Source organism: Mustela erminea, chromosome 1 (genome assembly GCF_009829155.1).
Source record: "Mustela erminea isolate mMusErm1 chromosome 1, mMusErm1.Pri, whole genome shotgun sequence".
Taxonomy (NCBI): Eukaryota; Metazoa; Chordata; class Mammalia; order Carnivora; family Mustelidae; genus Mustela; species Mustela erminea.
In genome coordinates this window covers 218,475,403-218,502,770 of record NC_045614.1, presented here as the reverse complement: position 1 = coordinate 218,502,770, position 27,368 = coordinate 218,475,403, and the positions used below count along the sequence as shown (strand labels likewise).

The window sequence follows — 27,368 nt, the reverse complement described above, 5'->3', positions numbered from 1 at the left end:
TCCCTGGTCTCTCGAGGGTCAGACACTTGGGACCCTTCCTTGGGGAACTGTCCCCTCCTCGGCCTGCCCCAGGAGCGCCCACGCTCATCCTAGGCAGAGTAGACCTGGAGGCTTTTAGGCTCAGGGCCCCCCCCCCGCCCCGTGAGGAGGGCATGGTCCCCTGGCCTGGCCCCCACCAAGCCTGCTGCTCCCAGAGTGACCAAGGCATCCTGCCAAAGTCCTGGGGACGTGAAGACAGCTGGAGAGACAGAGGGCCTCAGTCTGGTCCCTAGGCTCAACCAGGAGACCCCCCCGCCAGGAGCCCCCGATGGAGCCTGTGACCCCCTAAGGCCAAGGGCTCCCTGCTCATGGGTACCAGCACCCCGTCCCCGAGACTCTGCAGGTGCTGAGGCAGGAGTGCGGACCAGGAGCAGCCCGGCCCTGTGTCCCCCCAACCGCGGTGAACAGAAGTGGTTGTGCAGGAAGCTCAGGAGGGCCAGGGGTGCCCCCGAGAGCCAGCTCAGCCTCCTGGGGACCCTGGTGCCGGCACACTGGACAGCAAGGCTCGTGCTGTTCCCTGAGCTTGCGGTGGATGGGCCCTCGGCTCCCCGTGACATTTCTGACAGCCTCCCCTGTCCCCCAGGCCCCAGGATCTCCCTGTGGGACTCTCTCAGATCAGCCGCTCACCCCAGGATCTCGGGCTGTTTCTGAGACCCCAGTCTAGGCAGTGGGGGCGACTGTCCCAGGTCAGACTCAGGGCCCGGACCCAGGCTCAGAAACCCTTCCCGGACTGGGGGAGGCCAGGCCTGGGTGCACAGGCTGGGGACTCCCACCAGAGGCCCACCCTCCCGGAGGGTTCCACAGGGCCCGCTCCCCAGAGACCGGCCGCACTCCACAGTCAGGGGGATTTTATTTCTAGAAAAAGTGGCAAGCTCTGCGCTGCATGGTGCCCAGCGCACACAGCTGGCCCAGCGAGGCCCACGGGGAGCGGTGACCCCGCACGGGTGCCCCTACGCCCCCCTAGACCAGAAGGTGGGCATCCAGGGGCCTCAGTGCTGTCAGAGAGCCTGGCGGACAGCAGGGGCACAGCCAGGGCCAAGAAGGCCGCAGCCCCCGCCCGCCGCCGCCCGCAGGCTCCCGGGAGGAAGGACAGGCGGCCTCAGAAGCCCTTGTCGATGCTGAGGCTGCGGCGCGTGACGTGCTCCAGCTCCCCGGACACGTAGTCCGCCATGCTGATGCGGTAGTGGGCCAGCATCTTCAGCATCAGCCGCAGGTTCAGCCACCACTGCTCCCGGGGCATGCGGTGCCTGCGGGGGGGCGGGGGGGTGGGGCTCAGGGGCCACAGCAGGACGGCAGCCCCCGCGGGACCCGGCCCCAGAGCACGGCCGCCCCCATCCCTCCCGCATCTGCTCCCGGGACAGGCCGGCTGGGCGAGGGGGGCACAGGGGTGGGCCCGGGCACGGGGACGGGGCCACCTGCGGGGTCAGGGCCGCCCCCCACTGTCTCTGAGGCGCTCACTCAAAGTCCGTGTCCTTCTTGAGCTCGGTGACGGGGCTGAAGGCCACTGCCTTCTTCCGCAGGCCGATGACGCAGGCCGAGTCCGGGGCGTTGGCAAACACCCGCCCTGGGGACACAGGCTCTGGTTGGTGGCCCTGAACCCTGGGTCCTGGCAGAGGGCAAGGTCGGGCCCAGGGCCGCCACCCCGTCCCGCCACGCACCATTGCGGTAGACGGCCCGCAGCTTCTCCGACATCCAGAGCATGGCCTTCACCCCAAGCTTGGTCCCATAGTTCCGGTCAAAGGGGGTCGGGGCCCCGCCCTGGAAACGCAGTGGGGACGAGACAGGTGGGCACTGCCAGCAGCCCGGCCCCACCGTGATGCCAGGGGAGCCCCACCACGCTGCACCCCATTTCTCATCTGCTCCCTCATTCTCCCCCCGAATCCGGCCCGAGAACCACCTCCAGGGGCTGGCAGGCTCCCCCAGCTGGGCGGCCTTTGGGGGCCTACCCCCGGCGAGTGCGTAGCCCCCCGGAGAGGGGGGCCCCCACGTGGGCTGGGAGCCCACAGCTCGGGCTGCTGGCAGGCCCCCCGGAGGGAGGGGACCGGGCCGGCCCCTTCTCAGCACTAAGGACTCGGGGGACGGGCGCCTCGCCCCCCTCACTGCACCGAGGGATCCGGGCACGCGCGGGAAGCGGCCTGTGGCCTGCGACCAGGGCGCCACGTGAGGCCGTGAACAAGGAAGGGCCCGCACCCTGCCATGCCCCCCGGGAGGAGGCCAAGCCCGGAGCCGCGCCCCCGGCCCGTACCTGCTGCAGGTGGCCCAGGACGTTGGTCCTACAGTCAAACACGCCCTTGCCCTCCGAGGAGTACAGGTTGTACAGAAACTCGGTGGTGTAGTGTTCGTGGCACTTCTCGTTTCTGAAGGAGGGGCCCGGCCCGAGTTACGCGGGAGGCGGCCGGGGTCTGGTCCCAGACACTGACCCCCTGCCGGGCCACAGACCAGTTCTGGGAGAGGGCACGGCGCCCCCGGCGAGGCCGGTCCGGCCCGGCTCTGCCCAGCGGCCCCTCCGCAGCCCCGTCGCGAAGCCCACCGTGGCTCGGGCAGACCCCCTCCCGCCCGGACCCCCGCCCGCAGCAGCCTCACCGCAGCACGAGGCCCCGCTGGATGTCGGTCTTCATCTTCTCCGTCATGTGTTCCACGTTGGCCTGAGCGGACGGGGGACGTGAAGGGTGAGCAGGGAATTGGCCGCCGTGTGGCCGGGGACCGTCCTGGAGCTTGTGTGGCCGGGGCCGTGGGAGGCCTGCAGCTGCTGGCAGGGCCCCAGGAACAGGGCTGGGCCAGGAGGCCACGGCGGCCACAGAGTAGACACAGGGTGAGGGGGGCTGCGTGGGTCTGCAGAACCCCACCCAGCCCCACTGCGGGGTCCGCTGCGGGAGATGGGCTGGGGGCTCAGCTCACTTTCAAGTCTTGGATGTTGAAAGGGTCCTCGAAGACGTAGGCAGCGTCGGCGCCCACCGCGATGCCGGTCACCGTGGCCAGGTAGCCGCAGTAGCCGCCCATGGTCTCCACGATGAACACGCGGCGCTTGGTCCCCGAGGCCGACTGCTTGATGCGGTCACAGCTCTGGAGGATGGGGGCGGTCAGGGCCTTCCCCGGGGCCCCAGGGCGCTCCCCAGAGTGCACTGTGGAGGGGCGGAAGCCAGGATGGCCCCGTGCCCCGCCGTGCCCGGGGGTCACAGCCCTCCCACACACTCTCCACAGGGCCGTCTGAAGCAGGGTCCTCAGCCAGGGCCACTGTGCCCGCAGCGAGACAGGAGAGTCAGCAGCACCTGCTGGGTGCTGGGTGCTGCCGGGGTGCGGCTAAAAGGCTCTGACGTTGGGCCTGGGAAACACCCGGCCTTCCCTTGCTTAGCGGTCAGCGGAACCGTGGGGCCACAGGAACAGGGGACCCGCACCCCAGCCGCCACAAGGTTGTGGGAACAGGGGACCAAGTGACACGATGCCCACATTCTGTAGGTGCCAACAACGATGTGACATAGGATAATTCTTACCCAAAAGTTTCAGAGTTTGAAAAGGAAATTGTAACATAAAAAATCTGAGAAAAGAGAAACCAGCAGGTGAACCACGAGCTTCAACCCCAAGTAAGAGACCAGCAGGTGACTGGGGGCTGAACCATGAGTTTAAACCCCAAGTAAGAGACAACCAGCAAAGTGGAGGAAAATGCTCTCATGTTTGCCAAAGAATCGATAGCCTACATATGTAAAGAGCATTTACAAATAAAAATCTCAGCAAGAGGAAAATGGGCAAAAAACAGGAAAAGGTAATTTTTCCATAAAATCTTCCAACGGGTAATAAACAGAGAAAAAAGTTCACCTTCACCCGAAATCAGAGCTCTAAATTAAACAGAATGCCATTCTTGCCGTCATGGAGGCAAAGAAAACAGGACCGTGTCAGGTGCTGGTAAGGAGCCGCGGGCAGCCCACGGCGGAGAGATGGCAGGGTGTGAGGTGAAGATCGTGGGGTCCCTGGGTCAGCGGACCCTGTAGACTAGTTTGTTCTCTCTTCTCCTGACTGTAGTATCACACAGGAGCCGCTCGGCTCAGCCCAAGACGCCCCCACATACAGGTGCTGACCCCAGCGGGCTCATGGAGGGTCATGGATGGGGTGAGAGTCCGGGGAGGCCCCCATGGAGCTCCAGGCAGGCAAACACCCTCCCACATCCCAACCAGGGGCCTGGGCTCTCCCACACCCACGTGTGGCTGTTCACGGGACAGGACCACGGCCCCCTCCCCACGGGCATCAGCCCCGCCCAGGGGGTTCTGGCCCTGACCCCCCAGGGCCTCGAGCCACAGACCTGCGGGCCACCCACGAGGCCTTCCTTCCTGCCGCCCCTCCCTCCCAGGGCCACGCCGTGTCCTCCTGCGTCCCACCCACGCGGGGGATAGGGGAGGCAGCGTCTTACCTCCATGGCAGCGTTGACCGCGGTGTCGGAGCCCAGGCTGAAGTCGGTGCCAGGGACGTTGTTGCTGATGGTGGCGGGGACCACGCACATGACAATGCACAGCTCCTCGTAGCGCCCACGGGCCTCCACCAGCTGCAGCACGCCCTCGTAGGCCTGGGGGTGCACGGGCGGGCGCCAGGGGCTCAGGGATGCCCGTGAGGCTGGGCTGCGGCCGCAAGGGGCAGGTGGGCTCCCGGGCCGGGTGTCCCTGGCCCTCCCACCCAGCTGACCCACCGTGTGCCTGGGATGGGGGCGCGGGACCCACCTGCTCCCACCCCCAGGGCCCCGACCAGGCGCACCCCACCCAGCCAGCTGTGCGGCCGTCAGCCAGGGAAGCTGGACCTCAAGGACAGGAAGAAGGTACCCGCCCTGCTGTGGCCCCATCCACCTGGTGCCGATGGCAGGGGACTGGGGCCACTCCAGGAAAGGGCAAGAACAGGCGTCGTTTACAGAGAGCCTGAGCACCGGGTCCCCCAGCAGGCAGCTGAGATGCTCAGAACCCCGCCCGGGAGCTGCACGAGGGACCCCAGCTCACAGGCGGGGCAAGGCCACAGCAGGGAGGGGGAACGGGCGAGGGGGCCATGGGGCTCGGCACCCCGGGCCGCCCCCCGACCAGGAGCTGCTGCGCCTCCCCTGCCACTCCCCTCCTTCCCCCGCCCGCCCCCCCCCAACCAGCACCCGGTGCCCGCGTCAATCTGCACATCGTGAAGCCGACTCTGAACCCCGTGCCCGTGGCCCCGTGCCTGCGGCTGGCCCGTGGACTTCCCCGCACGCGGGGCTTCCGGCAGGGACAACCCTCCGGCGTCCCCGCCCCGAGCTGGTGCCCCGCCGCGGCCCTCACCTCGAAGCCGCCGATGACCAGCAGGGCGTGGATGTTGTGGGCGCGGATGTTCTCCACGATCTTCTCCAGGTAGCTCTTGGGCAGCGTCCTGCGGCGCACGAAAACCAGACGAACATGGCACCACACGCAGGCTACGAGGACCCGCCAACGCGGCAGCCGACCACGGGCGACCGCGGGCAACATGTTGTGTCCCCACTTGGAGGTGAAGAGGCTCGGCACCTCTTTGTCCCACTGTGTGGGGCCCACAGTGGGACAAAGAGGCCCGAGCCCCTGCTCGGGGGGAGGGGACGGCCCTCGTCTCCTGCCCCCCGGAGTCCACTTCCTGCCCGACGGGATGTCCTCCACGGGCGCAGGGCCACCCGGGCAGCTCTCCCTGCACAGGTGACCTCGGTCAGCTCTCAGCCACGAAGGGGTAGGCAGGAGGTCCACCAGCCAGAAGTCGGGACTCAGTTCCCGGCCACGGGGCGGGCGTCCCCTCCCCTGACCGAGCCTGCTGTCTGCGTTTCCCTCCCCCAGCTGCCCACGGTGGCCAGGGAGCCCGGGCCCTCAGCCAGCAGCTCACCTCTTGGTCCCCAGCATGGAGCCGCCCCGGCCCAGCCAGCCGGCCACGTCGTGCCAACTCACTTCTTGCACCTGCGGGGAAGCGGGGGAGGTGCAGCCTCAGGGGACAGGCCGGGCACCCTTCCTCCTCAGGCGACCGGCCCATGCTCAGTGCGAGCCCATCCACGCGGGACCAGCGCGCTGTGCCAGGCACTGAGTAGGGCACTGCAGGCCAGACGTGGTCTGGGGCCCCACCGGGGGAGCTAACCCTCTCCCGAGGACCAGACGCGGTCTGGGGCCCCACCGGGGGAGCTAACCCTCTCCCGAGGACCTTCCCCGCTGCCTTCTTCAGGGACCCGACCGGGGCCATCACCCTGACTTTGTGCCTTGTTCGCAAGGCACAGTCCTTGTTCGCTGTGAGCAAGCTGGGGGCGGTCACACGACTCACACACATGCCACCGCGCCCGCACGGCCACACCTACCTGACCCTTGGCCAGTCCCTCGAAGCCATCGTGCACGACATACACCGTGTGGCCCTGGGAGATGCCGGACCGCACGGCCGAGCGCACCGCCGCGTTCATGCCGGCCGCCGGGGCGCCCACGTTCAGGATGGCCAGAGAGAAGTTGGTCTTCGAGAAGGAGAGGGGACAGGAAGGTGAGCACAGGGCTGGGGAGGAACTGGCGGAGCCAGACAGAGGTCAGCAAGAGCGCGGCTCCCGGCACCGGGCCTGGGTCTCGCAAGCCTCAGGGCCAGACCCAGCGTGGTGAGGGGACCCGCTGGACCGCAGCTACCGGCCTCCGTGGGACTGTGGGGGCTCCCAGCCAAGCGCGGCAGTGGGGGACAGCGGTGCAGGCACCAGCCAGCATCAGAGCCTATCTAGAAGCTTCCAGCCATCACCCCCCACTCTGGGCTCAGGGCAGCCGGTGCCCCATGCGCAGGGCGAGCAGCACAGACGCACAGCAAAGGCGGCCATGGACGTCATGGAAGTTTTCCAGGAGCCACGTTAAAAGTGCGAAGAAGCAGGTGACACTAGCTTTAGGAGCACGGTTGGCTTAACCTGACGAACCAATGTCACCTCAACCAACTCCCAGCGGCCAGCTTCCTGACCGTGTGCCCGGAGTGTGGCACATGCCAGGCACGCACAGCCCACCCCGCCGGGCACCGCGTCCCTAGTGCTCCATGGCCACATGTGGCCGGCCAGCGGCTCTCCAGGCAGTGTGGCTCTTGTGGGTCCTGGGAACACAGCCCTGCCGCCCAGACTCGGTCCCCCTGCAGCGGTTCCAGGCGGGGAGACCACTCGGCTGGAGCGTAGGTGCAGCCGATCCCTCCCTGACCAGCCCCGGGACGAATGGGGGCCGGGATCCCATGGTCTAGGACGGTCTCCACGGGACCCCTTCCTCGTCCCCGAGGCATCAGAACACGTTTTGGAGAAAGCCCACACCATGAGACTATTAGCTATTTTAGAACGTAAGTGCTAGATCCCTTCTGTCCTGACTTAAACCCCCGGACCTGACTTAACTTCCTTCAGCTGTTGGCTAAGCAAGCGGCCGAGGTCACCTCCAGGCCCAGACACCGGCTGTCTGGGACCTGCTGGTCAAGCCTCTCGGCTCACAGCTCAGAACCCAGACAGGCGTGGGCACACGGGCCCCCAGGGTGGACCCCAACCCACAGGCAGAGCCGGGGCAGACCCCAGCAGCGGGCCAGGCTCGCGGAAGCGGCGGCGGTGAGTGAGCTCACCTTCTCTTTGGAGAGTTTCTGGTGCGCAAGCAGCTTGTAAATGTTCCAGTTGTTCTCAAAGCTCCTGCAAAGGAAGCCAGTCTGCGCCGCGCAGCCCGCAGCCCTCGGCCTCACCCCTCAGCCAAGCAGGCGCCCTGCACCCAGCCGGGCGGGGTGGGCGGCTCGGAGCCGGCAGGAGGCGCGGCCAGGGAAGTCAGAGCTAAAGGTCCAGTTCGCCCCAGCCCCTCCAGGCCTGCCCCCACCACCTCCTTCTATGGACAGACCCCACCCGGGCCGCCCTCTCTCCTCTGCCCTGCAGGCAGCTCCCGTCCACCCCACGGCCTGTCTGCTTCCCAGTCGCAGAGACCGCTGAGCCTCCATTCCTGCTGTTCCACTCCACACTGCTTGGCCACACGCTCAGCAGGAAGAGTCTCGGGAGAGACGCGCAGCTTCACCTCTGCAGGCACAGCCATGTGCGAGCCATGCAGGGGTGTGCGGTGGGCCCGGCGACCAGACAGCCACTCCGGCTCCAGGCCCCGCGAGGCCCTCACCTGCCGCGGAGCTGGATGGCCTCATCGAACCTCTTCTCGTCCATGGCCTTTTGCACCTCCTTTGTCTTAACAGGGACGAGAAGCACAGGCTGGAGGCGGCTGGCGCACACGCACACGCACACACACACGTGCACACACACACGTGCACACGCACACGCACGGTGCCCGCCCCACTCGGTGGCCTGTCCTGCACCTGCCGGGCCATGGTCACTGTCAAGGCCGCAGTCGGGAGAGCCGGCTGAGACCAGGTGGCCCCCAGGTCTTCCCCGTCCCTCAGCTCCCTGGGGCCCCGCCAGGCCCCCGGGACTCTCCTGCCACCTGCAGACCAGGGCCAGCGTCCCCACTCCCTCTGCCCCCCCCCAAGCCTCACCAAGTGTCCCCCCAACGTCTGCAGAGTTCACACAGTGGCTCTGGCCACCCACTGCCCCCACTGCCAGCCTACCCCAAACCCCCTCCCCTACCCAGCCCAGGTCAGGCCAGGGAGGAAGCTCCAGGAGACTCACGACCCCGCCACCCCTGCTCTGCAGCTCCCATTCCTCTCTCGGGCTCGTCCCACCTCGGGGACATGCTCCCGCCCCCCTCTCCGACCCGAGGACTGCGGCCAGGACAGGAGGGGGCCGCAGGTGACAGCAGCAGCAGGACCCTGAGGGCGACGGGGTGGGGAGGGGCCTGGGCCTGGGCCCGCTGGGTGGGGGCCCCTCAGAGTTCCCGGGGAGGACCAGGGGGGCTGTGGGCAAGGGGGCCGGCAGCGCAGAGCAGGGCATCTCCCTGGGTCTCCCCGCCTGGCCCGCCCCGGGCAGACCAGTACTTACCACCTGCACACACTCCATGAGGGGCAGCCGCACGGACTGGTTCCCCGACAGGCTGACCACGCAGGCCTGCGTGTCCGGCGTGGCCTCCAGCAGCGCCATGACGGCCTCCATGCCCATCTTGCTGCTCTGAGCGGGGACAGGGGCGGGCGGCTCTCAAGCAGGGGCACCCCCCCCAACAAGCCATGTGCACATGACCCTTCTCGGCTCTGGGCCCACACCATGCACCCCAGGTCTCTGCGCCCTCAGCCTCAGGGCCCTGCCCCCGACACACACACACACACACACACACACACACACACACACACACGGTCAAAGCTTCTAGAACAGGTGGTACCGGAACTGACCTCACGCTACCACCACTCACAAGAGCCCCTCCGGGGGCTCGGACAGCCCTACGAGGAAGGCTCGGCCCCCCCAACAGGCACAGCCTGACGGAAGCTGGGGCAGCTCACTAGGGGGAATCGGGGTCCCCGAGCTCGGGCTCCTCGCCGCCGGTGCCGCCCACTGTGTGCAGGGGTGGCCCTGGGGGCAGGGGCTCAGGAGCAGCACAAAATGCTACTGCTCGACCTGCCCCCAGACTGACCCAGGCGTCTCGTGTCTGCCACCGGCCCCTCCACACCGGCAGCCCCATCCGTTCTCTTGCGGGGCGGACGGGAGACCCGGAGCCGTTCCCATCCCTGCCCCCAGGCTCGGTGGAAGGGCAGCCCTGCCGTCCGGAAACCCTCAGGGGGCTCTCCTGACCTCACCCCTGCAGTCTCACGTGGTCGGGGGGCGGGGGCAGAAAGTGCCCAGCCAGGTGGGTCAGTGTCCCTGCTGCTCCGTGTGGGACTGACTGGGGGGGTGGCGGCAGGGAGACACCACACCGGGGCCTCCCGGGGAAGGCAGGTGCAGCTCGCCGCGGGCCCCAGGCCCAGGGTGATCAGCCCCCATAGGTGGGCACTTTACCATCCATGGGGCCTTTCTGGGCCCCTGACCCTGTCCCCATTTGGTGGCACAGGATTCCCACTTGGCAGAGGACCGGGGAACCCAGCAGGGATCAGGACAGCGACGGCGTTCAGGCCGCAGTCCAGGCCTCTGCACCCCCAGGGCCTCCCCCAGACCCTAGGAGCTATGGTGCCGGGCTTAGACCACCCGACATCAGACCCTAGCAGGGCTGAGCCATGCGCCTTGCCCCTGTGCACCCCCTCCCTTCCTAGAGACCTGCCAAGTGCCACCGCGGGGGGGCTGGCACCAAGGTTGCTGAGGTATGGGGTGGGGATGGGACCCCAGGCCCACATTGCTCACCACAGAGAGAAACGGAGGGGCCACGCCTCGGTCCCTGAGACCAGCAGCGGCAAGGACGTGCCCACCACACTCGCCCACCGCGCACACCCAGGGCCAGAGCCCAGCCCCACCTACCAGGATGCGGTCGAACGCCGAAGGGGTCCCTCCCCTCTGCACGTGGCCTAGCACAGTCACACGCGTGTCAAAGCCCAGCCTCTGGACCACCAGCTGCTCATCGGGAGAGAGGAGGGGGTCCTCGGGGTCAGTGCCCGCCCCACAGGCCCCCAGCCCCGGTCCGAGCCGCTCCCCATCCTCAGGGATGTCGGGGTGTCCGTGCCCCCGGGGTCCCCGCAGTGCCAGCTCCGTTCCCACAGTGTGAGTTTGTGTGTACAGCCGCCGTGTGACCGTCGGCGTTTCCCTTGTGGGTGTGTGTGGCCGTGTCCGCGCAGCCTGTGGCCATGGTCTAGCCCCTCAGGTCAGGCTCCCCCAGGCCTATGGCTCTGGGCCCTGAGCGCAGACTCGGTGGGGACACAGAAGCTGGACGGCCCATGAAAGGGAGCACAGAGGCTCCTGGGGCCTGTGCCCACTCAGCAGACCGGGGACCAGGGCCCTGGGGCAGGGTGTAGCGGGTGGCTGGAGGTCATACGGAAGGCCCTCCCCCCTCCAGAGTCAGTTTTTTGGCTGTTGAGTCCTGCACTCGGTGGGGGTCATGGTCACCAAAGGGCCAGCAGGGGCAAGGGCCCGGTCACAGGGATGTTGCTGGGGGCCAGGACTTGGCCTCTGGGATGGGGGTGGACCTGCCCTGCAGGGAACACGTTCTGATCGGAGAAGAGAAGCTGGGTGGGGGCTCCCAGCAGATGTGGGGCCCCTCGGCCTCGGGGGCCAGCCGACTCAGGGAGCCCCTGGCATGCCCGCCCCACATCTGGCTATCGTTGGGAACGAGGAAGCACGCTCTGTCCGCGGGCCCCAGCTAGAGCCCTTGAGGACTGCAGATAAGGGGGCCACCCCCACCGAGGCCTCACCCAGCCCACGTCACCCAACCCCCCCCGCCAAAACTCACGTCCTTCACGTAGCGGGAGGAGATGGGCTTCCCGTGGCGGTCGATGGCGCCCTCGGCGATGATGATGATGTTGAGTCGGGACCCCCGGCTCCGCGTCTGCAGCAGAGAGGCCCCGGGGCCCGGCCGTCACCCTCAGACGCCGGCCCCTGACCCGCAGCAACCCACGCCGTCCCTGGGGTCCACGCTCCGGGGCCCGCAGTCCACACCAGCCGGGGTGGGGGGCCTCCTGGGGGTGGGGAAAGGCAGGGGAGCGGGGGGTTGGGGACAGCAGGGGAGGGGGGCGCCCTCAGAGCCGGGAGCCGGAAAGGCCCGGCCCCGCGTTCGCAGTGAGGGAGCCGAGGCCAAGGTCAGCCAGGGACCATGCTACTGAGCCCCACTCCGCAGGATCAAGGCCACGGGCCCCGCTGAAGGAAAGGACTCCACGCACGGACAGAACATGGGCCTTTGGCCAGGCCCTGCCCTGGGCCTCACTGGGACTGGGGAGAGATGCAGCACAGTGGCGGGCAGCGTGGGCAGTGGACGGGACGGACGCCGCCCCCATCCGTGGGGAAGGGACACGGAGCGCCGCCCCGGGCCCACCCGTCTCTCCAAGGGCGCCGGAACTGAAGACAGGGCCACGCCCCCGGGCAGCCTCGGTGCTCACCCTGGGGCACAGCCCCTGCCTGAGTGTGAACTTCACGGCTCTACTTCAGGGGTCCCCCTGCCTCAAGTCCCGACCACAGCCCCTTGATCTGAAGGCGCCCTCCCCACCTTGGGGCCCTCCTGGGCACCACTGAGCCCCGGGCTGGCTGAGGGGCCAACCTAGGTTGGACACCTTGGGCGTCCACAGGGCAAGGGTCTACCCGCTCCGCATTGGCACCCCGACTCCATCCCAAGGGGCCCAGATACTCCCAAATACTCCGCTTGTTCCCCGGACCAGGCCTCAGCCCCCAGCCGCCTCTCCGCCCTCTCCTGCCCCGACAGCCTGCTTGGGGCCTCACCGCTGGGGTCACTGCCCGTGTCCCGTCCACCCGTCTTCAGAAGGCCACCTCCCCTGGCCCAGGCTCAGTGGCCACGACCCCCAGGAAGCCAGCACGACCGTGACCCGCTCCCTCCCCATGTCAGCACTGACCCCAAAAAGCGGAGCCTGGCACAGTGTCCCAAGCTTTATCCTCCTCTGCCTTCTCTACCCGGGGACGTGCCCTGGGGACACCGGCCCTGTGCTGACACAGGGCTCGTGGAGGGACCCTCCGGGACAGGACAGTCACTCACCTCACCCAGCCGCTCACACATCAAGTACTCCCAGCCGTCCTCAGGTGGAGCCTCCGGGATGAACAGCCAGTCGGCCCCCGAGGCCAGGGCGGACACCAGGGCCAGGTACCTAGGAGAGCGGAGGGTTGGGCGCTGCCGTGGGTGGCCGGGTATAGCCCAGCACCACGGTCCAAACCCCGGGCCCGGGGAGGTACAGCTCGGAGCCTCATCCAGCCCCCAGACTCATCACGCCTCGAACTCTCACCCCTCGGGCAGGAAGCCAGCACCTGCTACGCGCCTCACCCCGACTCCTGCTCCCCAGCAGCCCATCCCCCGCGAACCGCGGCAGCCCCCTTACCCACAGTGCCGTCCCATCACCTCCAGCACAAAGGTCCTCTGGTGGCTGTGGACACAGAACAGGGTGGATGGCGTCCGTACGCGCCACAGTGAGCTGCGAGCACGGCCCGGCCCCGCAGAAACGGCCGCGGGGCACAGGAGCAGGGCCACGCTGCCCACGGCCACGCTGCCCACTGCCCCAGCCCTCCCCTAGAAATGCCCCAGCGACCCAGCAGACTCAGAAGCAGCCCAAGGACAGATGGCCCCTCCCACACCCAGGGCGGCTGGGTCTCTTCCTAAAGGCCACCCATGCCTGAGTTCGCCCGCCTCTGGGCTGGTTTCCACAGATCTGCCCTCACTGCGCTGGGCCCCTCACCTTCCCTGGGCCTGACTGTCCCTGGCCAGGAGTCTGCACGCCCCCGAGGGGTGCACCCCACCCCAGGGTCGCCAGGCAGCCTCACAGAGACCACATGCAAAGCTGGGGCCCCCGCGGACCCTGCAGAACTGCAGCCTCAGCCCCGGAGCCGCCTGCCCCGAGGGGAGGGGGTGCACGGCCTCGCTCACCTCTGGGCCGTGGTGGTGATGGCGTCGATGACCTCCATGATGCGGTGCAGGGCCGAGTCTGTGCCGATGGTCATGTCGGTGCCGCAGAAGTCGTTGTCGATGGAGCCCACCAGCCCCGCGATGCTCAGGTGTGAGTACGTCTGCGCCGTGCTCTCCGAGATCTTGCCTGGGCAAGCGGCCAGCCTGAGGCCCCGGCCCCGGGGCACCCACACCTAGCCCCCCAGCCGCAGGGCCCCCCATCCCGCGCAGGTCCCCCGCCTAGTCCCCGGGTCCTGTAGCAGGGGTGTGGCGGTGAACGGCAGAGGCTGGGCCTGAGAGGCCTCCCGGGGAGGCTAGGAGACGGCATCCCTGCTCTCCAGGACCCAGAAGGGCTAAGTCAACATCGGACCGGCAATCTTGGGGCTCCACATCCTCAAGCTGACAAGGTCCGGAACCCACGTCCGGGCAGCAGTTATGGACAGGCCATGTATACACAGCCCAGGGTGTCACCGGGAAATGGCTGTCCATGCCCAGAAGCACAGGCGCTGCCTGCAGATCCCCAGCGCTGCGTCCCCAGAGGCCTTGGGCTCACACACAGACGTCCTCACTAGTGGCCAGAAGGCCCGCAATGCCCTGACCTTGGGCTGCGCCGGGCCCACCGCTCCCCGCCAGCAGCGAGACACCTCCCGCAGATTCACAGGCTCATGGCCTCATCCCGCCTGTTCCCGCAACCCCGGCCGCTCCGTGCCGGGCCCCAGACCCACCTGCTGCCACCAGCTCCTCCAGCAGGCTGCCCCACTCGTTGCGGAAGATGTTGGCGCCCGTGAGGCTGCCGTCGCCACCGATGACGCACAGGTTGGTGATGCCGCGCTGCACCAGGTTGTAAGCCGCCGCCCGCCGGCCCTCCCGAGTGGTGAAGGCCTTGCAGCGCGCACTGCCGATGATGGTGCCGCCCTGCACAGACGACACAGCCCTTGGGGTGCGCGGGGACACCGGGGGACCCCAGGACAGGCAGCGAGGGGTTGCTGGATCTCGCAGAACCAGGAGAGACGGACGAGTCCAAGGGCTTCTCTGGAAGCCAGGGCAGAGGCCCCACCTCCCAGGGTCCTCCCTGCTCTCATGACCCGGAGAAGCAAGCTACATGCCAGGCTCCACACATTCAAGGTGGTGGGGAGGGAAGTCTCCGAAATCTGACACGCGCACATGCATACACAGACGCACACAGAGACACAGATGTGCACACACAACCACACACAACCACACACACACGTGCACAGACACGCAGAGATGCAAGTGTGCACACAGACACACGTGTGCACAGAGACGCAGACACGCAGAGATGTAGGTGTGCACACGCAGAGACGCAGACAGACGCGCACGCGCACACACCGCAGCCACAAACGCAAGGAGCTCCGTCAGCTGCAAAAGCATGTCTCCATCAGCGCAACCCCGGCCGGCTTGGGTCAGGGGCACCCCCGGGATGTGGCTCAGGGCACGCACCTGCGAGCCCACTGTGTTCCGGCCAGATCCGGACAGCAGGGTGCCCCGTGTCCTACCACGGGCTTGTGAGACCCACCAGGCCGGCCTGGGCCCCAGACTTACAGGGGCTGGCGGAGCAGCACTGCCCTGGAGGCAAAGACCAAATCCTTCCTCTGCCCCCGGGTGCCTCCGGCAGAGACAGGGATGGCAAAGCGCCTCCCAGCGGCCCCTGCAAATGCTCAGCTTTCCTCCCAGGAGCCCCTCTGGCCCCCTCTGCCCATCTGTCCCCTCCTGTCCCTCCTTCTCTGTCCTGCCCCTCTGTCCCCTCCTCCCTCGATCCCCCTGCCCCCCGCCTCTGTGCTCTGGGCTCCCCCCTCCCCCTGCCTTATCTTCGACGCTGCTCCACAGCCCAGCTTAGTGCTCGGCCTAAAGCCCCGTCCCCAGGGCCACTCGCTCAGAACAGAGGCCATGGGCGTCCTCACACACGGGGTTAGGGCAGAGTAAATGGCCCGATCGGGGTCTAAGGCCTACGGGACGCCCTCCCTAGACCCCTGGGGTGGAGGACAAGGTCTACGACCAAGCCACAGCCCCAGCCCAGGACACAGCCGGGCTGGCAGAGGGCCGGTGTCTGGTGAAGCCCCAGAAGGAGGCTCATCCACGTCCCCACGGACTGACCACAACAAGGACGACAAAGTGGCCCCCACGGGCACCTGGGGGAGCGAGCTCCATCGGAACGCCCGCCCTGGGCAGGAGGGGTGGGCCGTGCTCGGCACCAGGGTCTGGCTCTTGGCCCCCCCACCGCCCTTGCTGACCGCCTGGTGGCTCACGGCGATGACCGGCCACCTGCCACCTGAGCACACAGGCATCTGCCACTGGCGGGACAAACAGGTGACAAGTGCCCACACAACCCGGCTCTGGGGGCGGATGAGGTCCCAAGACCACCTCTGCTCAGGATCCCCGGCCCAAGCGGGGTGCTCTGTCCGTGTCATTGTAGACGCCGGCTTGCCCGCTGCCTCGGTGCCCGGGAAGCCTGGCATGATGAGCCAGGGGAGGAGCCGGAGCTGGAGGGTGGCAGAGGCCGCTCGGGGGCCGTGGCGCACCTTTCCCAGCGGGGCCTGTCCTCCATCCCCACCCTTCGCTGAAGACCCAGAGCGATCTCGGAGCAGGGACCTTCCAGAGCCATCCTGTCCCCAGCACCCTGGAGCAGCCGCTGGCCAGGTCAGCCTGGAGCCCGCCCGCTGCGGGACGGTGTTCGTGTGCGTTTCTGCACGTGTGCACGTGTGGGTGTGCACAGAGCACACGCCCTTGGGCACCACAGGGCCGCCCCGCGCAAGCCTTACCAGCTGAATGATGTTGGAGACGCTGAGCCAGTCGGCCTGCTTGATGTTCTCACCGCCTTCCACGAGGCCCTCATAGCCCTGGAACCGGGGGACAGGCATGAGCCCAGCGCGCACAGCACCGCCGGCAGGGAGCAGGGCCCAGAACATCCTCCCCAGACCCCATCTGACTGGAAGGTCCTGGCCGCCGAGGCTCCCCAAGCCCAGGGCCCCCCACTGGCCCTTCCAGAAGACCTTCTGCAGGGTTGGCGAGCCTATTTCCTACAGAGCGGACACGCGACAGAGGCTGGCAGGTGGCCGGCTTAAAGAGCTCCGGGGCCACGTGCGCCGAGTCACCGAGACCAGAAATGTAACCGGCCCAGCACCCAGCATCCCTCTGCCCAGGAGCCTCCCACCGAGGACGCTGCTGTCCTGCCTCCTAGGACTACCGACAGGCCGCACGAAAGACAGCCCGAGGGTCTGCTCCTTGTGTCTGGCTCAGCCCGGGGTCTGAGAGGCCCACAAGCCACGTGCAGGGGTGTGTGGCCGCTGCTGTGCCCTGGTCAGCCCACAGTCCCATGGGCTTGTGATCTGTCCACGGCGGGGGCCATGCGGGCGGTCTCCAGCTCGAGATTTACAAATGCTGCTGCTAGGGACACACACAGGTCGTAGCTGTGTCCGAGTGATGCTCCGCGGTCGCTGCACCGCCCTGTGCGCTCACGGCCACCGCCCCGCCAAGCGGCGAAGAGGCCGGGGGTCGGGCACTTGCCCCGCAGCGCTGGGCCATGCCAGGCTCCATTCCGATGCTGTGGCAGTGCCTGCGGTGGCTGTACTGGGATTCCCCGGGACATCAGCTACCTGGACGGCCTCTGGGAGGAGGTGGGTTCCAGCTTCTTGCCCATTTCCCCGCCACACGGCCCAGCCCTTCCCGAACTGCAGGGTTTTTTTACAGGGTCTGGACACAGGTCATGTGCATTTATGAACAGTGGAAAGACACGGCACCACCACGCTGCAAGCAGCAGGGCCGCCTCCTCCCTGCGGCCCTCTGGGCCCCACCACGGACACAGGGAACGAGCCACTGTCCTGCCTGGGGCGGGAGCCCAGTTTGGCTCTGCACATCTGCTCCTCACTGTGCCTCCTCCCCTCGGGCCGGTTCACCCTTGCTGTCCGTCGCCCGGGCTTGCAGGGGCCTCCCACTCCTGGCGCTGGGGGTGGGGTCGGGAGCCCACCGCCAAGAACCAGAACTGGACAAGGCTCTCAGGGCCACAAGGGGACCTGAGGGACCACCAGGCTGCTTTCTTCCACTTAGGTTAGGTCAGGACCCTCCCCGTCCCCCTCCCTCCCCTCCCCCCATCTCCCTCCGGAATTTTCTGCCGCTAGGACAGAAGCCAGCCCCTCCCCCCCAACCCAGGTACCAAAAAAAGCAAGAAAACGACCTGAAAACCCACAGCTAGCACTGCCTGGGGCAGGCAGCCGCAAACAGGCAGCTCTCCGCCCGCGGAAGCCCAGAACTGGGCGCAGAGCCCAAGCTCGGTGCCGGCCCCTGCCCCACTGTGCACCCTGCGTCCCCGGAGACACGGCTGTGGCTGGGCCGCTCAGCTGGGGTCAGTCTAGCCTTGGAAACTTCTAGAATGTCTCTGCATACCTCTACCCACTGTGTCACCCTGCCCCTCTGCCCCCAACCCTCCACCCTCTCCAGCCCTCACGCAGGCCCAGCCCTGCGCAGCTCCCTGTGTCACCTCTGAGCCCCGAGGTCCGGTGTTGGCTCCTGGGCCAATTCCGACCTTCCGGGTTTCAGGACTGTGAAACGTGCCATCACTCACCATGTTGCAAGAGCTTATGTGCCCAAACATCCCCACTTAGCCGAAGAAACAGAGGCCACGCTCACGGAAGGGAAGACGCACCTGTCCCATGTACACAGGCTCGGGGAGCCCGGGCAGGACCCAGCCCTCCCTGTCCATGGAAACTGCCAGTCCCTGGAGACTCTTCCCTGTCCCCTAGAAGGTTCTAGACCATTACTGGTGTGGGCCCCCCACCGCCCAGCTCCTGAGACTCTGCCAGCCTGGTCCGCAGAGGGAGGCCTGCCCACCTGCTCGCTGGTTCTCGGACTCAGACACCCCCAGACATCTGCACCAGCAGCCCAAAGGCAGGGGAGGGAGGCCAGGAAACTCATTACAGTTTATGTAAAAAGTGAAAACAAAGTAACACAACAGCCAAAAACCACAAGGCAACATTCCGTGTGCGAGCCGGTGCCCCGTGTGGCCGTGGGCACCCGCAGGCTGGAGGGTGAGCCTCAAACCGAGACAGGGATGGGGCTGGGGTGGGGGCAAGGCAAAGGGGCAGCATCAGCCGGAACACGACAGAGCGAGAGCGCCGGCGCGCTCCTCTGTCACTACGGGGACTCGGGACACCGTCTGCCCCGTGCGTGCTGAAGGGGGCAGGAGGGCCGGGGTCCGAGGCCGGGGCTAGAAAGACGAGTGGGGATGAGGTCCCGGGCCTCCGAGGGCCACAGCCTCCCCCCAGCCTCCCCCCATCCTGCACCTCAAGGGCCATGGCCCTCCCCACAAGCACCCAGGGTGGGCCCGACACCTGCACCCCAGAGCCGGGGCCCAGCCCCTCCCCATCCATCATGTCGTGACCGGCCTCCACGGCCCCATCCCTGCTCTGAATCGTGAGCCATGGTCAGGGGCCCGTCCTCCCCCCGACACGCTGGCCCCGGCGCACAGCTGGCCCAGACCCTCGTGGGGGTCCGAGAGCCACCCCACGCCTTACCTCGTAGATGAGGAAGACTTTGGCTCCCACGTAAATGCCCATGCGCGTCACAGCTCTGACAGCCGCGTTCATACCTGCGAGAGGTCGGGGCAACACCCATCAGCGGAGGCACACACAGGTCGGGACCCGGGACCCCCCTGCATCTCGGGGGGCACCGAGCTGGGAGTTCGAGGTCCCACCGCGGGGGGGCTGGCCAGGCGCAGGTGAACCACCGGCGGGCTCTGAGCTCCAGAGCATCAGAAAGAAGGGGCCCCTGGGGTTAAAGCAGGAGAACCCAAGCCAGGGACCAGGTGAGTGTGAACGTTCTGGACCCTTCATGGCCGCATCCACTCCCACACAGGCCACTCGGCAGCCCCCCACTCCCACCCCTGAGCCCCTGCCCTCTGGTCCCCCTGAGCTGGGGTAGGCAGGCAGGGCCTCTTGCTCCGGCGTCCTGCACGTGGCTTCCAGGGTCCCTCACCGCATGTGCGCTCCACCTGGGGCCCCGACGTGACGACTCTAGGCCCCTGCCCTGGTTACACAAGTCTCTCAGGTCCGCAGCCTAGAAGGCAGGGCCCGGGGGGACAGGGCAGGTCACAGGGCTGCGTGGAGCACCTGAGCGGGAGCCCAGCACACAGCCCCGCCCACGTGCAGGCTCCCGGCACGGGCTCCCAGGAGAGCAGACGGGACGCTGCCCACTCTCCCCGTTCTACAGAGAAGACCGAGTCCCAGAGGGAGGGCAGGGGGCCTGCGGGAGCCCCTCGGATAAAGCAGTGGCAGCCCGACCCTCCTCGTCCCCACCCAGCAGCCAAGAGTCCTACAGCTGAGGTCCAATGCCAGGGGTTCCAGGGGCAGGGGCACCCAAGACATCGCGGGGGACAGAGCACACAGGCCACCCGGGACCTGAGCTGGCCACACTCGCCACTTACGCTCTTGACTTTAGCAAGAGAATCTTATTTCTACAGGAATCGTCGTGTCTCACGATCCCCCGAGGGGGAGAAGCAGAGAATGACCCCGAGGCAGGAGCCCAGCTCCCAGCCGGAGGTGGGGGTGGCAAGGGAGAGGAGAGGGCAGGAAATCCCCCCTGCCCCACCGCAGCCCCCAGACCCACGCCAGCCCAGGCTTCCCACTCTCTCCCAACTCAGGGCGAGGTCCTTTTGGGCCCACGGTGAGCTCAAGGTCCAAGCCCCAGCTCTGGCCCGGGAGGTGGCGGGGGGGGGGGGGGGGGGGGGCTGTGGGGTGGGAGGGCAGGGGCCAGGGACCGACGCCCACCGTGGGACTGGAGGTCTCTCTGGTGGCCCCCAGCTGTGTGTGCCACCGGGCAGGCCACCCCTGAAGTCATGATCATCTCCCGAGCCTGCGGTGCGCTTGTCTGGGGCCCTGGAGAGTGGCGGCCCCGAGCTCCTGCTCCCGGTGCAGACCGCGTTAGGGCCGGTGTGATTTTCAGAGCAGGACTGAACGGCACCGGGCCAGCTGCTGGGGCACGCGGCCCGAGGCCTGGCTTCCCTTGTTCACAGCCTCACTGTAAGCTGCTTCTTAAAAGAGCCTTTTGACTTCCCTTTAATCTGCTTTTCTTTCTCAAAATAAACCCTAGGCGGCAGCCACAGGCCCCAGGCCCCGGGCGGGGTCAGGAAAGGAAGAGCGAGCCCGAGCCAGAGAAAGCCGCAGCTGCCAGACCACCCCAGGACCCTCGACCCTCGACCCTGCAATGGGCGCAGAGACAGCAACCACACCTCTGCCTGAACTCCACGTCCTCACGCGATCTTTCCTCCTCGGCCCCAGAAAACGAATGTGTGAGAAAGTGGCGGTCACACGGTGACACTGGGCTCAGGGAACAACTTTAATTGTGGGCTGAGAAGACGCGCGGTGGGAAGCAGCGGGGTGGGCAAGCGAGCTAAGTCCCATCTGCGGGGACCTGGGGGAGAAGCGGGGGGCAGGTCCCACTCTTTCTTAGTCTTCTCGTTACTTGGGCACCAAGTCCTCCCCGGCCACCTTCCCTCCACCAGCCAAGGATGCTCTCGCCCCCTCCCGTTTCCAGAAGGCGAAACCATGGCCCCAAGGGACGCACTTGGGTCAAGTCAGCACGCAGGTCACGGCCCAACCATGACGGGGCCCTCCCTGCACGAGGAGGTGCTTTTCCCGCACTCCAACAACGGCAGAATGTAGCCTCCGGGAAGTGCACCCCAAAGTCCCCACTCCCCGTACTGCTGTCAGCCGGGCACCTACACCGGCACGCGTCACCAGGTCCCTGTGAGCTCGGCCTTTGGGACCCCTAAACCGAGAACCCACCATCTGGGCCAGATCGTGGGGGCGGAGCTGGCAAGAGGGCGAGCCAGCCCAGGGCCTGCACCCACGGACTGGGTTCAGGAATTACACTCCGCAAGGCTCCGCTGTCCCCCAGGACACCAGCTAGGCCCTGCAGCTTCCCTCCAAGGCCACGGCTGCCCTGGCTCCGCATCAGACAGCTCCTGCCACTCACACAGGCTCTGCTCTCACGTGGCCCACCTGTCCGGGCTGGCAGCGCCCTTCCTCCCGGACCCTCCTCCCACCGCCAGCCGTGCCAGGCCCAGAGGGCTGGGGGCAAATTGCAAGATGGCCCCTGTGCAGGGCAGCACCGGACAGCGGCTAACCCCGCCCTTCTGGGCTCCTGAAGGCCTCCTCCTCCCACCTCTTCCCTGCTTCCCGAGGAGGAATGGGGAGCCGGGGGCCTCAAAGAGAAGCGGAGAGATGAGTCTGGACGGAGGCAGGCCCGGCCCATCCCTGCAGGGGTCTCCCTTTCGGTTACCTGAGGTCACCCGGGGGTGCAGGGTGCAGGGGTCAGGGTGTGCAGTGGGGCTGTGCGGGCTGAGCAAGTCCGGTGCCGCAGCGGCCCCCCAGGCCAGAGGCACTGGAGAGCAGCACTCAGGACCAGACCAAGCCCCTGCGTGGGGACCCCCCCCCCCGACGGAGCAGGCCACCAGGACCGCTGGCTTCCCCTGTACAAAGGGAGTGAGCACGTCTGAGCACGGAAAATTCCCCAAACCCCACCCAGCGCACCTCCCCCGATCCAGCCCGCGTCCCCACCGAGGCCCCAGACAGAAGGGCTGTTCTGGGTGCGCCTGCCAGCCCCAGCCCCGCCAGCCGGGGTGGAGGAGGAGAGGGAAGGGGTGCAGCGCCGGAGGTTCGGGGAAGCACGACCGCCCCGGGTAGCGGGTGCGAACCAGGAAGAGCGGGGCTCCCGGGCCTGCGGGTGGGGGACCTGCCCAGTGCCGGGCACCTCCGCGCATCGTGAGCTCCAGGAAACGGGGTCCTGGCACGTGCGGCCCGGCAAGAGGGGCGAGGGGCGGGCGGCCGGCCGGGGGGGTGGGGCGAGGGCGCCGGAGTGACGCCGCCACCCGCGCGCGTCCCGGGCCACCGCGGCCGCGCAGACACACCCCCGGCGGCCGGGGGCGGGGCGCGGAGGTCGTGGCGGGCGGCACGTCCGCCGGCTGCTCGAGCGCGCCGGCGGGGAGCCGGGAGGGCGCCGGCGCCGACAGGGGGACCCGCACGGGGCCAGGATGAGCGGCACCGGGGGCGCAGGCTGGAGCGCAGGCCGCCGCGCGCCCCCCGGATCGCGGCCGAGGGGGGCGGGGGCGCCTGGAGGGGCCGAGGGACAGGCAGACCCCCCCGCAGTGTCCCCCCGCCCGGCCAAGCGCCCGCGCCCCCGCCCACCTTGCGCATCTCCGCCGCTGGTCAGCACGCCGATGGCCTTGCCGGCCCCGGACATTCGCAGCTTCTCCAGGTCCACGGTGGCCATGGCGGCGCCGAGACGGGCCGCGCTCGCTCTTGCCGGGGCCGCGCACTGTCGCCGGGCCCGCCCCGCGCCGCTGTCCCCGCCCCGCGCCACGTGTGAGGTCACCGGCCGGGGGCGCGGGCAGGGGCGGAGAGGGCGGCCGCGAGGCGGTTCCGGGCCCCGCTTGGACGACACCGGGCGGCACCGCCACCGCGAGGGGTTCTACGACCTCGGAGCGACCCGGCCGCGTTGTTTCAATTTAGAAACGCGGCGGCGGACGCACAGGCGGCGCCGCGAGTCCGGGGGCTAACCCCACCTGCCGCGCCGCGAGTCCGGGGGCTAACCCCACCTGCCGCCAAGCTCGCGTTACAGACCGTCCGCCCCTGCCAGGTCCTGCGAAGTATTTGCAGGTCTAGGCCGGGTCTGCGTTAACTTTGCTTTTCAAGAAGTTGGTGGCAGGCGCCCAAGTTCCCCTCCGTCCTGTTCAGGCAGCCAGGAAGGGCCTTCAGGCTTCAGCGGGGGCCACGGAGAGCCGCGGTGCTCAGTTAGGGTGCCGGGAGGAAGCGCCAAACCAGGCTTCACGCGTTCATTCCTGCTTCAGTGAACATCCGTGGGACCCTTGGAAAACTTGCACACCGTCCTGTGGCGTCAGGACAATGGTCTCTACCTTACGTGGTCCCTGGGTCAGTCGTGGTGGCACCTTCCTACCCTCTTGTGAGTAGAGACCCCCAAAGGGGGGACCCACCCTGTAGGAGCCCTGACCCAGGACTGGCGATTGGAAAGGCCCAGTTAGCCACGAGGAGTCTTGGGACACAGGGAACATTGCATTTCCTGAGTGCAGTGGTGACAAGGGGTGTCTGCTCTGTGCGTGTTCCTTATCTGTGTTACGTTCTGATAAAAGGTTGGCCTGTAAAGATTCCATCCTTGCGGTAGGAGAAACCGGGAGGTATTGGTCAAAGGGCGGGCAGGGGTCCGATCCGCAGGAGGAGTCCTGGAGAGCTGCGGTCCTACGGGCACTTGCTCACAATTCTGCACCGTACCCTTGAAGCCCACGCCCGGGTGCCTCGTGGCACAGTGGGCCCAGCATCCAATCTCGGTTTTAGCTCAGGTCGGGATCTCAGCGGGGCAGGGCTGAGCCCCACGGCAGGCTCTGGGCTCAGCTTGGAGTCTGCTTGCGGGGCTTTCCCTCTACCTCCCCCTCTGCGCCTCTCCCCACCCCTGTGCATGCCTCCTCCCGATAAACAAATAAAATCTTAAAAAAAAAAAAAAAACTAACGCTAAAGATTTTTATCACAAATGATAATGATAATAATGAATAAAGAAGGTAACTAACAACATTTAAAATGTTTTTTTACCCAAAAAACAAAACAAAACAAAACAAAATCATTCCATTGTGTGGGATATTGAGAAAGAGCAGGTCTGGGGACTGGCAAGGGGCAGGGGGCCGGGGATGAGGAGAGGGTGGACAGACCGCACATCTTGTTTACCTGCAGAAAGTTCGAACGCAGCAGGCACGGTGTCCAGGGTAGAGAGTGTGAGCCGGACGCCGAGGTGCCCTCCAGGATAGCCAATATGATGATATTTTCTTTCACCATTTTCTTGCTTTTCTTCTAGTTTTACGTATGTGTCTGTGGGCTTGTGTATGAGCTTAAAAATGCATGGTTACGCGGTGCAAAGCTACAAGTGGCAAACACAAAGATCACTGGGCAAGGAAAGGCCACTGGAGCCACTACTGGATTGAGGCTCTTGCAGAGCTGGAATGGTCCCTGGGCCACAGTCCGCCTGTCCCCCCGACAGCTGCCGGCTCTCAGGGAGACCTTCGTAACCAAGTACCCTGAAACTCGGAGGACTGTAAAGTGATACCGCTTTACGATCTCATGGCTTCCGAGAGCCAGGGCTTGGAGAGCAGCTCCACGGGGTGGTTCTGGTTCAGATCTCCCGTGAGGGTGGCTGCATCATCCGCGGGCCCGAACGGGGCAGGAGGGGCTGCTCCTGCGATGGCACTGCTCCGCTTCCATGTCCTCAAACATGGGGCTGGCTTCCCCCAGAGAATGCCATCCAAGGGGAAAGCCACGGTGCTTTTCATGACCCAACCTCAGGAGTCACCCATGGCTCTTCTAGCACATTCTACTCACTAGAAACAAGAAGCTCGGTTCGGCCTGCACTCAAGGGGAGAGGAATGAAGCTCCCCTTCTTGAACAAATGGGTATCAAAGAATGTGCCGACATGTTTTAAAGCCGCCACCAGTCCCTTTCTGGGAGGCAAGCCAGCCGGGCTATGGTGTGGGCAGGTCCTAGACATCAGGCAGGCATATAATTGAGGACTGGGCTGGTTTGTCCTGCTGCCAAGCAAACTGAGGGCCCCCTCTGGCTCTCAGATGATCAAACTCATGCCCCAACTATAGAGAAAACATTGAATGTTTTCTGACATCAAGTGCCCGGATGTGTTCCCCACACCAACCAATTCTCCAACACCAGCTGGGTGTGCAACGATTTAATTCAATTCTGACTCTAATTACCCAGTCAGGGTCTGACTCCACAGGTTCAGGGCTCAGCCCCACAGGACCGCCTCGACCTCAGCTGCCAGTCACAGTAGTGGGGCTGCAGGTCCCCCACACTTCTGTCCGACTTGGCCACATTTGGGGGTGTTCCCACCACTCCCCCGCTCAGGATTGATAATGTGCTAGCACAGCTCGCAGAACTCAGGGAAGAACTTTCCTTACTGATTTATTATAAAGGGTATGATAAAGGCTGCAGAGGGACAGCCAGGTGAAGAGGTCCAGAGGGCAAGGACCGGAAGGGTCCCAAGTACAGAAGCTCTCTGTCCTCGTGGTGGCAGGTGAGTGTGTTCACCGACCCGGGAGCATGCCAAACCCCTGTGTTTAGGATTTTGATGGGGTTCCGTCCTGTTAGAACGATGGATTAAGTTGCCAGCCGTTTGTAACCAGTTCAACCTCAGTCCCTTGACTCTCTCTGAGGTTGGGGGTGGCTCAGAGCTCCCACTCTCTGATCACTGGTTTGTTCTGGTGACCAGTCCCCCAGCCCCCAAGAGTCATCTCACTGACATACCCTCAGGTGTGGTTGAAAGGGGCTTGCTCTGAATAACACAAGGTGCTCCTCTCAGCCCTATACAGCGGGAAATCCCCAGGGTTTTAGAAGCTCTTATGTCAGGAGTGTGGGAGACACAGGATAAATATATACGTCCTGTAATCACAGAGGAGAAAAGGAGGCTCATTGGTCACAGTGAAGCCAATTCGGGCCAGATAACAATCGGGGCCAGTCACCTGGCTGTCTGCCATCAGACTATGAAGACGGAACAACGGCAGGGACAACGTCTGGCTGGGGACAGCCCTCAGACGGTGCCCGGAGCCCGCTGCCCGTGTGGATACTGCCATCACCATCAGGTGTGCACCTGTCATCTTAGGACCTCTGTCCCCACCAGCGTCCTTTGTGCATCTCACCTCCACCAGTTCCCAGATCTGGGTGGGGAAAGTGCTCTAGAATATTGCTGTTGAAGCACTCATGGAGCCATTTTGGGAGGCTCTGCATGTGTTTGAATTGACGTTGCTCTATCCTGATGCCCGCATGGACATCTGCTGCATATAGAATTTTAGTTAGAAAGCATCTTGCCATAGAATCGCAGAGGTATGTTCATTCCATTGTTCTATGGCTTCCAGTGTTGCTATTGAGAAGTCAAAGTCACTACCAATTCCTCACCATTTGCACACCACCCAATATCCTCTCTCCAGAAGCCTGTAGAATCTTCCTTTCCCAGCGGTTGCAGAAGTCCACCAAGAGGTGTGTCAGTGGGTCTGCTTCCCGCAGCTGTGCTGGGCACACGTTGCAGCCTCCCAGTGCCGTTGTGTGTTTTCCGCCGGGGGCAAGTTCTTGAATTGTTTCCCCAAGGACTTCTTCTTCTCTGCTCTCCCCTTCCCTCTTCTGGGAGCGCCTGTCCTTTAAACCTTGGATCCTGGGCTGACCACCTACCTCTGTCTATTGTCTGTACTTTCCTATTTTCCAGCTCATTTCCGCTCTACTTTCAGAGAGATTTCCTTCCCCTGTATCCCAACCTTGTGTGAAGTTCTCTCTGCGGACAAGGTTTTGATTCTCTGGATGTTCCTTTTGACGGAGTCCTGTTCTTGTTTCCTGAACAGAGGACCCGTCTCCCTCAGGATCTCTAGTTTCATTTGCTATCTAAGCTTCTCTCCTCTGTGCCCAGCCTCTTCTTTCATCCGCTCATCTTTCTTTCTTTCTGTTTGTCTGGCTCTTGGTCATGTTGGAGGGATGTCTGGGGAATGTTGACCGTTGTGGTTAAGCAGTGAAACCTCTGTGAGGTGACAGGTTACTGAGCCTCGCAGAGTGACCTTGCCGGGCCACTTGCTGGGGGAGTCCCCAGGACCATTGTCCTTTTAGGCTGTTCAGACTCAAGGGAAGAGTCTTCCCATCTTTTATCTGGAGCTGAACAAAGAGGGGGTGCCTGTGGTGACCTGGACATGTGCATTCAGGGAGAAGCCCCTGTCTCAGCTGTTGGTGGTGTTCTCAGGTGCAGACACACTGCTTGCCCCCTCCAGAGAACAGACCTCCTGACCTTTGCTGGGGTGGAGAAGGGACCGTGGGTCTCCACCTGCTTCTCCGCTGGCTTGCCCCCTCCCCTCCACCAAGGTCAGGTCCCCACCAGGTACATCTACCAAGGCCTCAG

General features: G+C 65.7%; 1 protein-coding gene across 1 annotated transcript; it reads right to left on the bottom strand.

The window, feature by feature from the left end:
- Positions 1 to 870: 870 nt before the first annotated feature.
- PFKL (phosphofructokinase, liver type) lies at positions 871 to 22,920 on the bottom strand. Its single transcript, XM_032356663.1, has 22 exons — positions 22,610 to 22,920; positions 18,941 to 19,014; positions 16,193 to 16,270; positions 14,138 to 14,327; positions 13,395 to 13,560; positions 12,853 to 12,897; positions 12,516 to 12,624; positions 11,265 to 11,360; positions 10,340 to 10,432; positions 8,942 to 9,067; positions 8,130 to 8,194; positions 7,600 to 7,663; positions 6,344 to 6,490; positions 5,884 to 5,954; positions 5,322 to 5,409; positions 4,442 to 4,594; positions 2,938 to 3,102; positions 2,623 to 2,684; positions 2,285 to 2,396; positions 1,698 to 1,797; positions 1,498 to 1,603; positions 871 to 1,286 (listed from the first exon to the last, which is right to left on the bottom strand). The coding sequence occupies exons 1-22, from the start codon at positions 22,692 to 22,694 to the stop codon at positions 1,139 to 1,141; spliced, it is 2,343 nt and encodes a 780-aa protein (XP_032212554.1). The 5' UTR covers positions 22,695 to 22,920; the 3' UTR covers positions 871 to 1,138.
- Between the last annotated feature and the right edge of the window lie 4,448 nt (positions 22,921 to 27,368).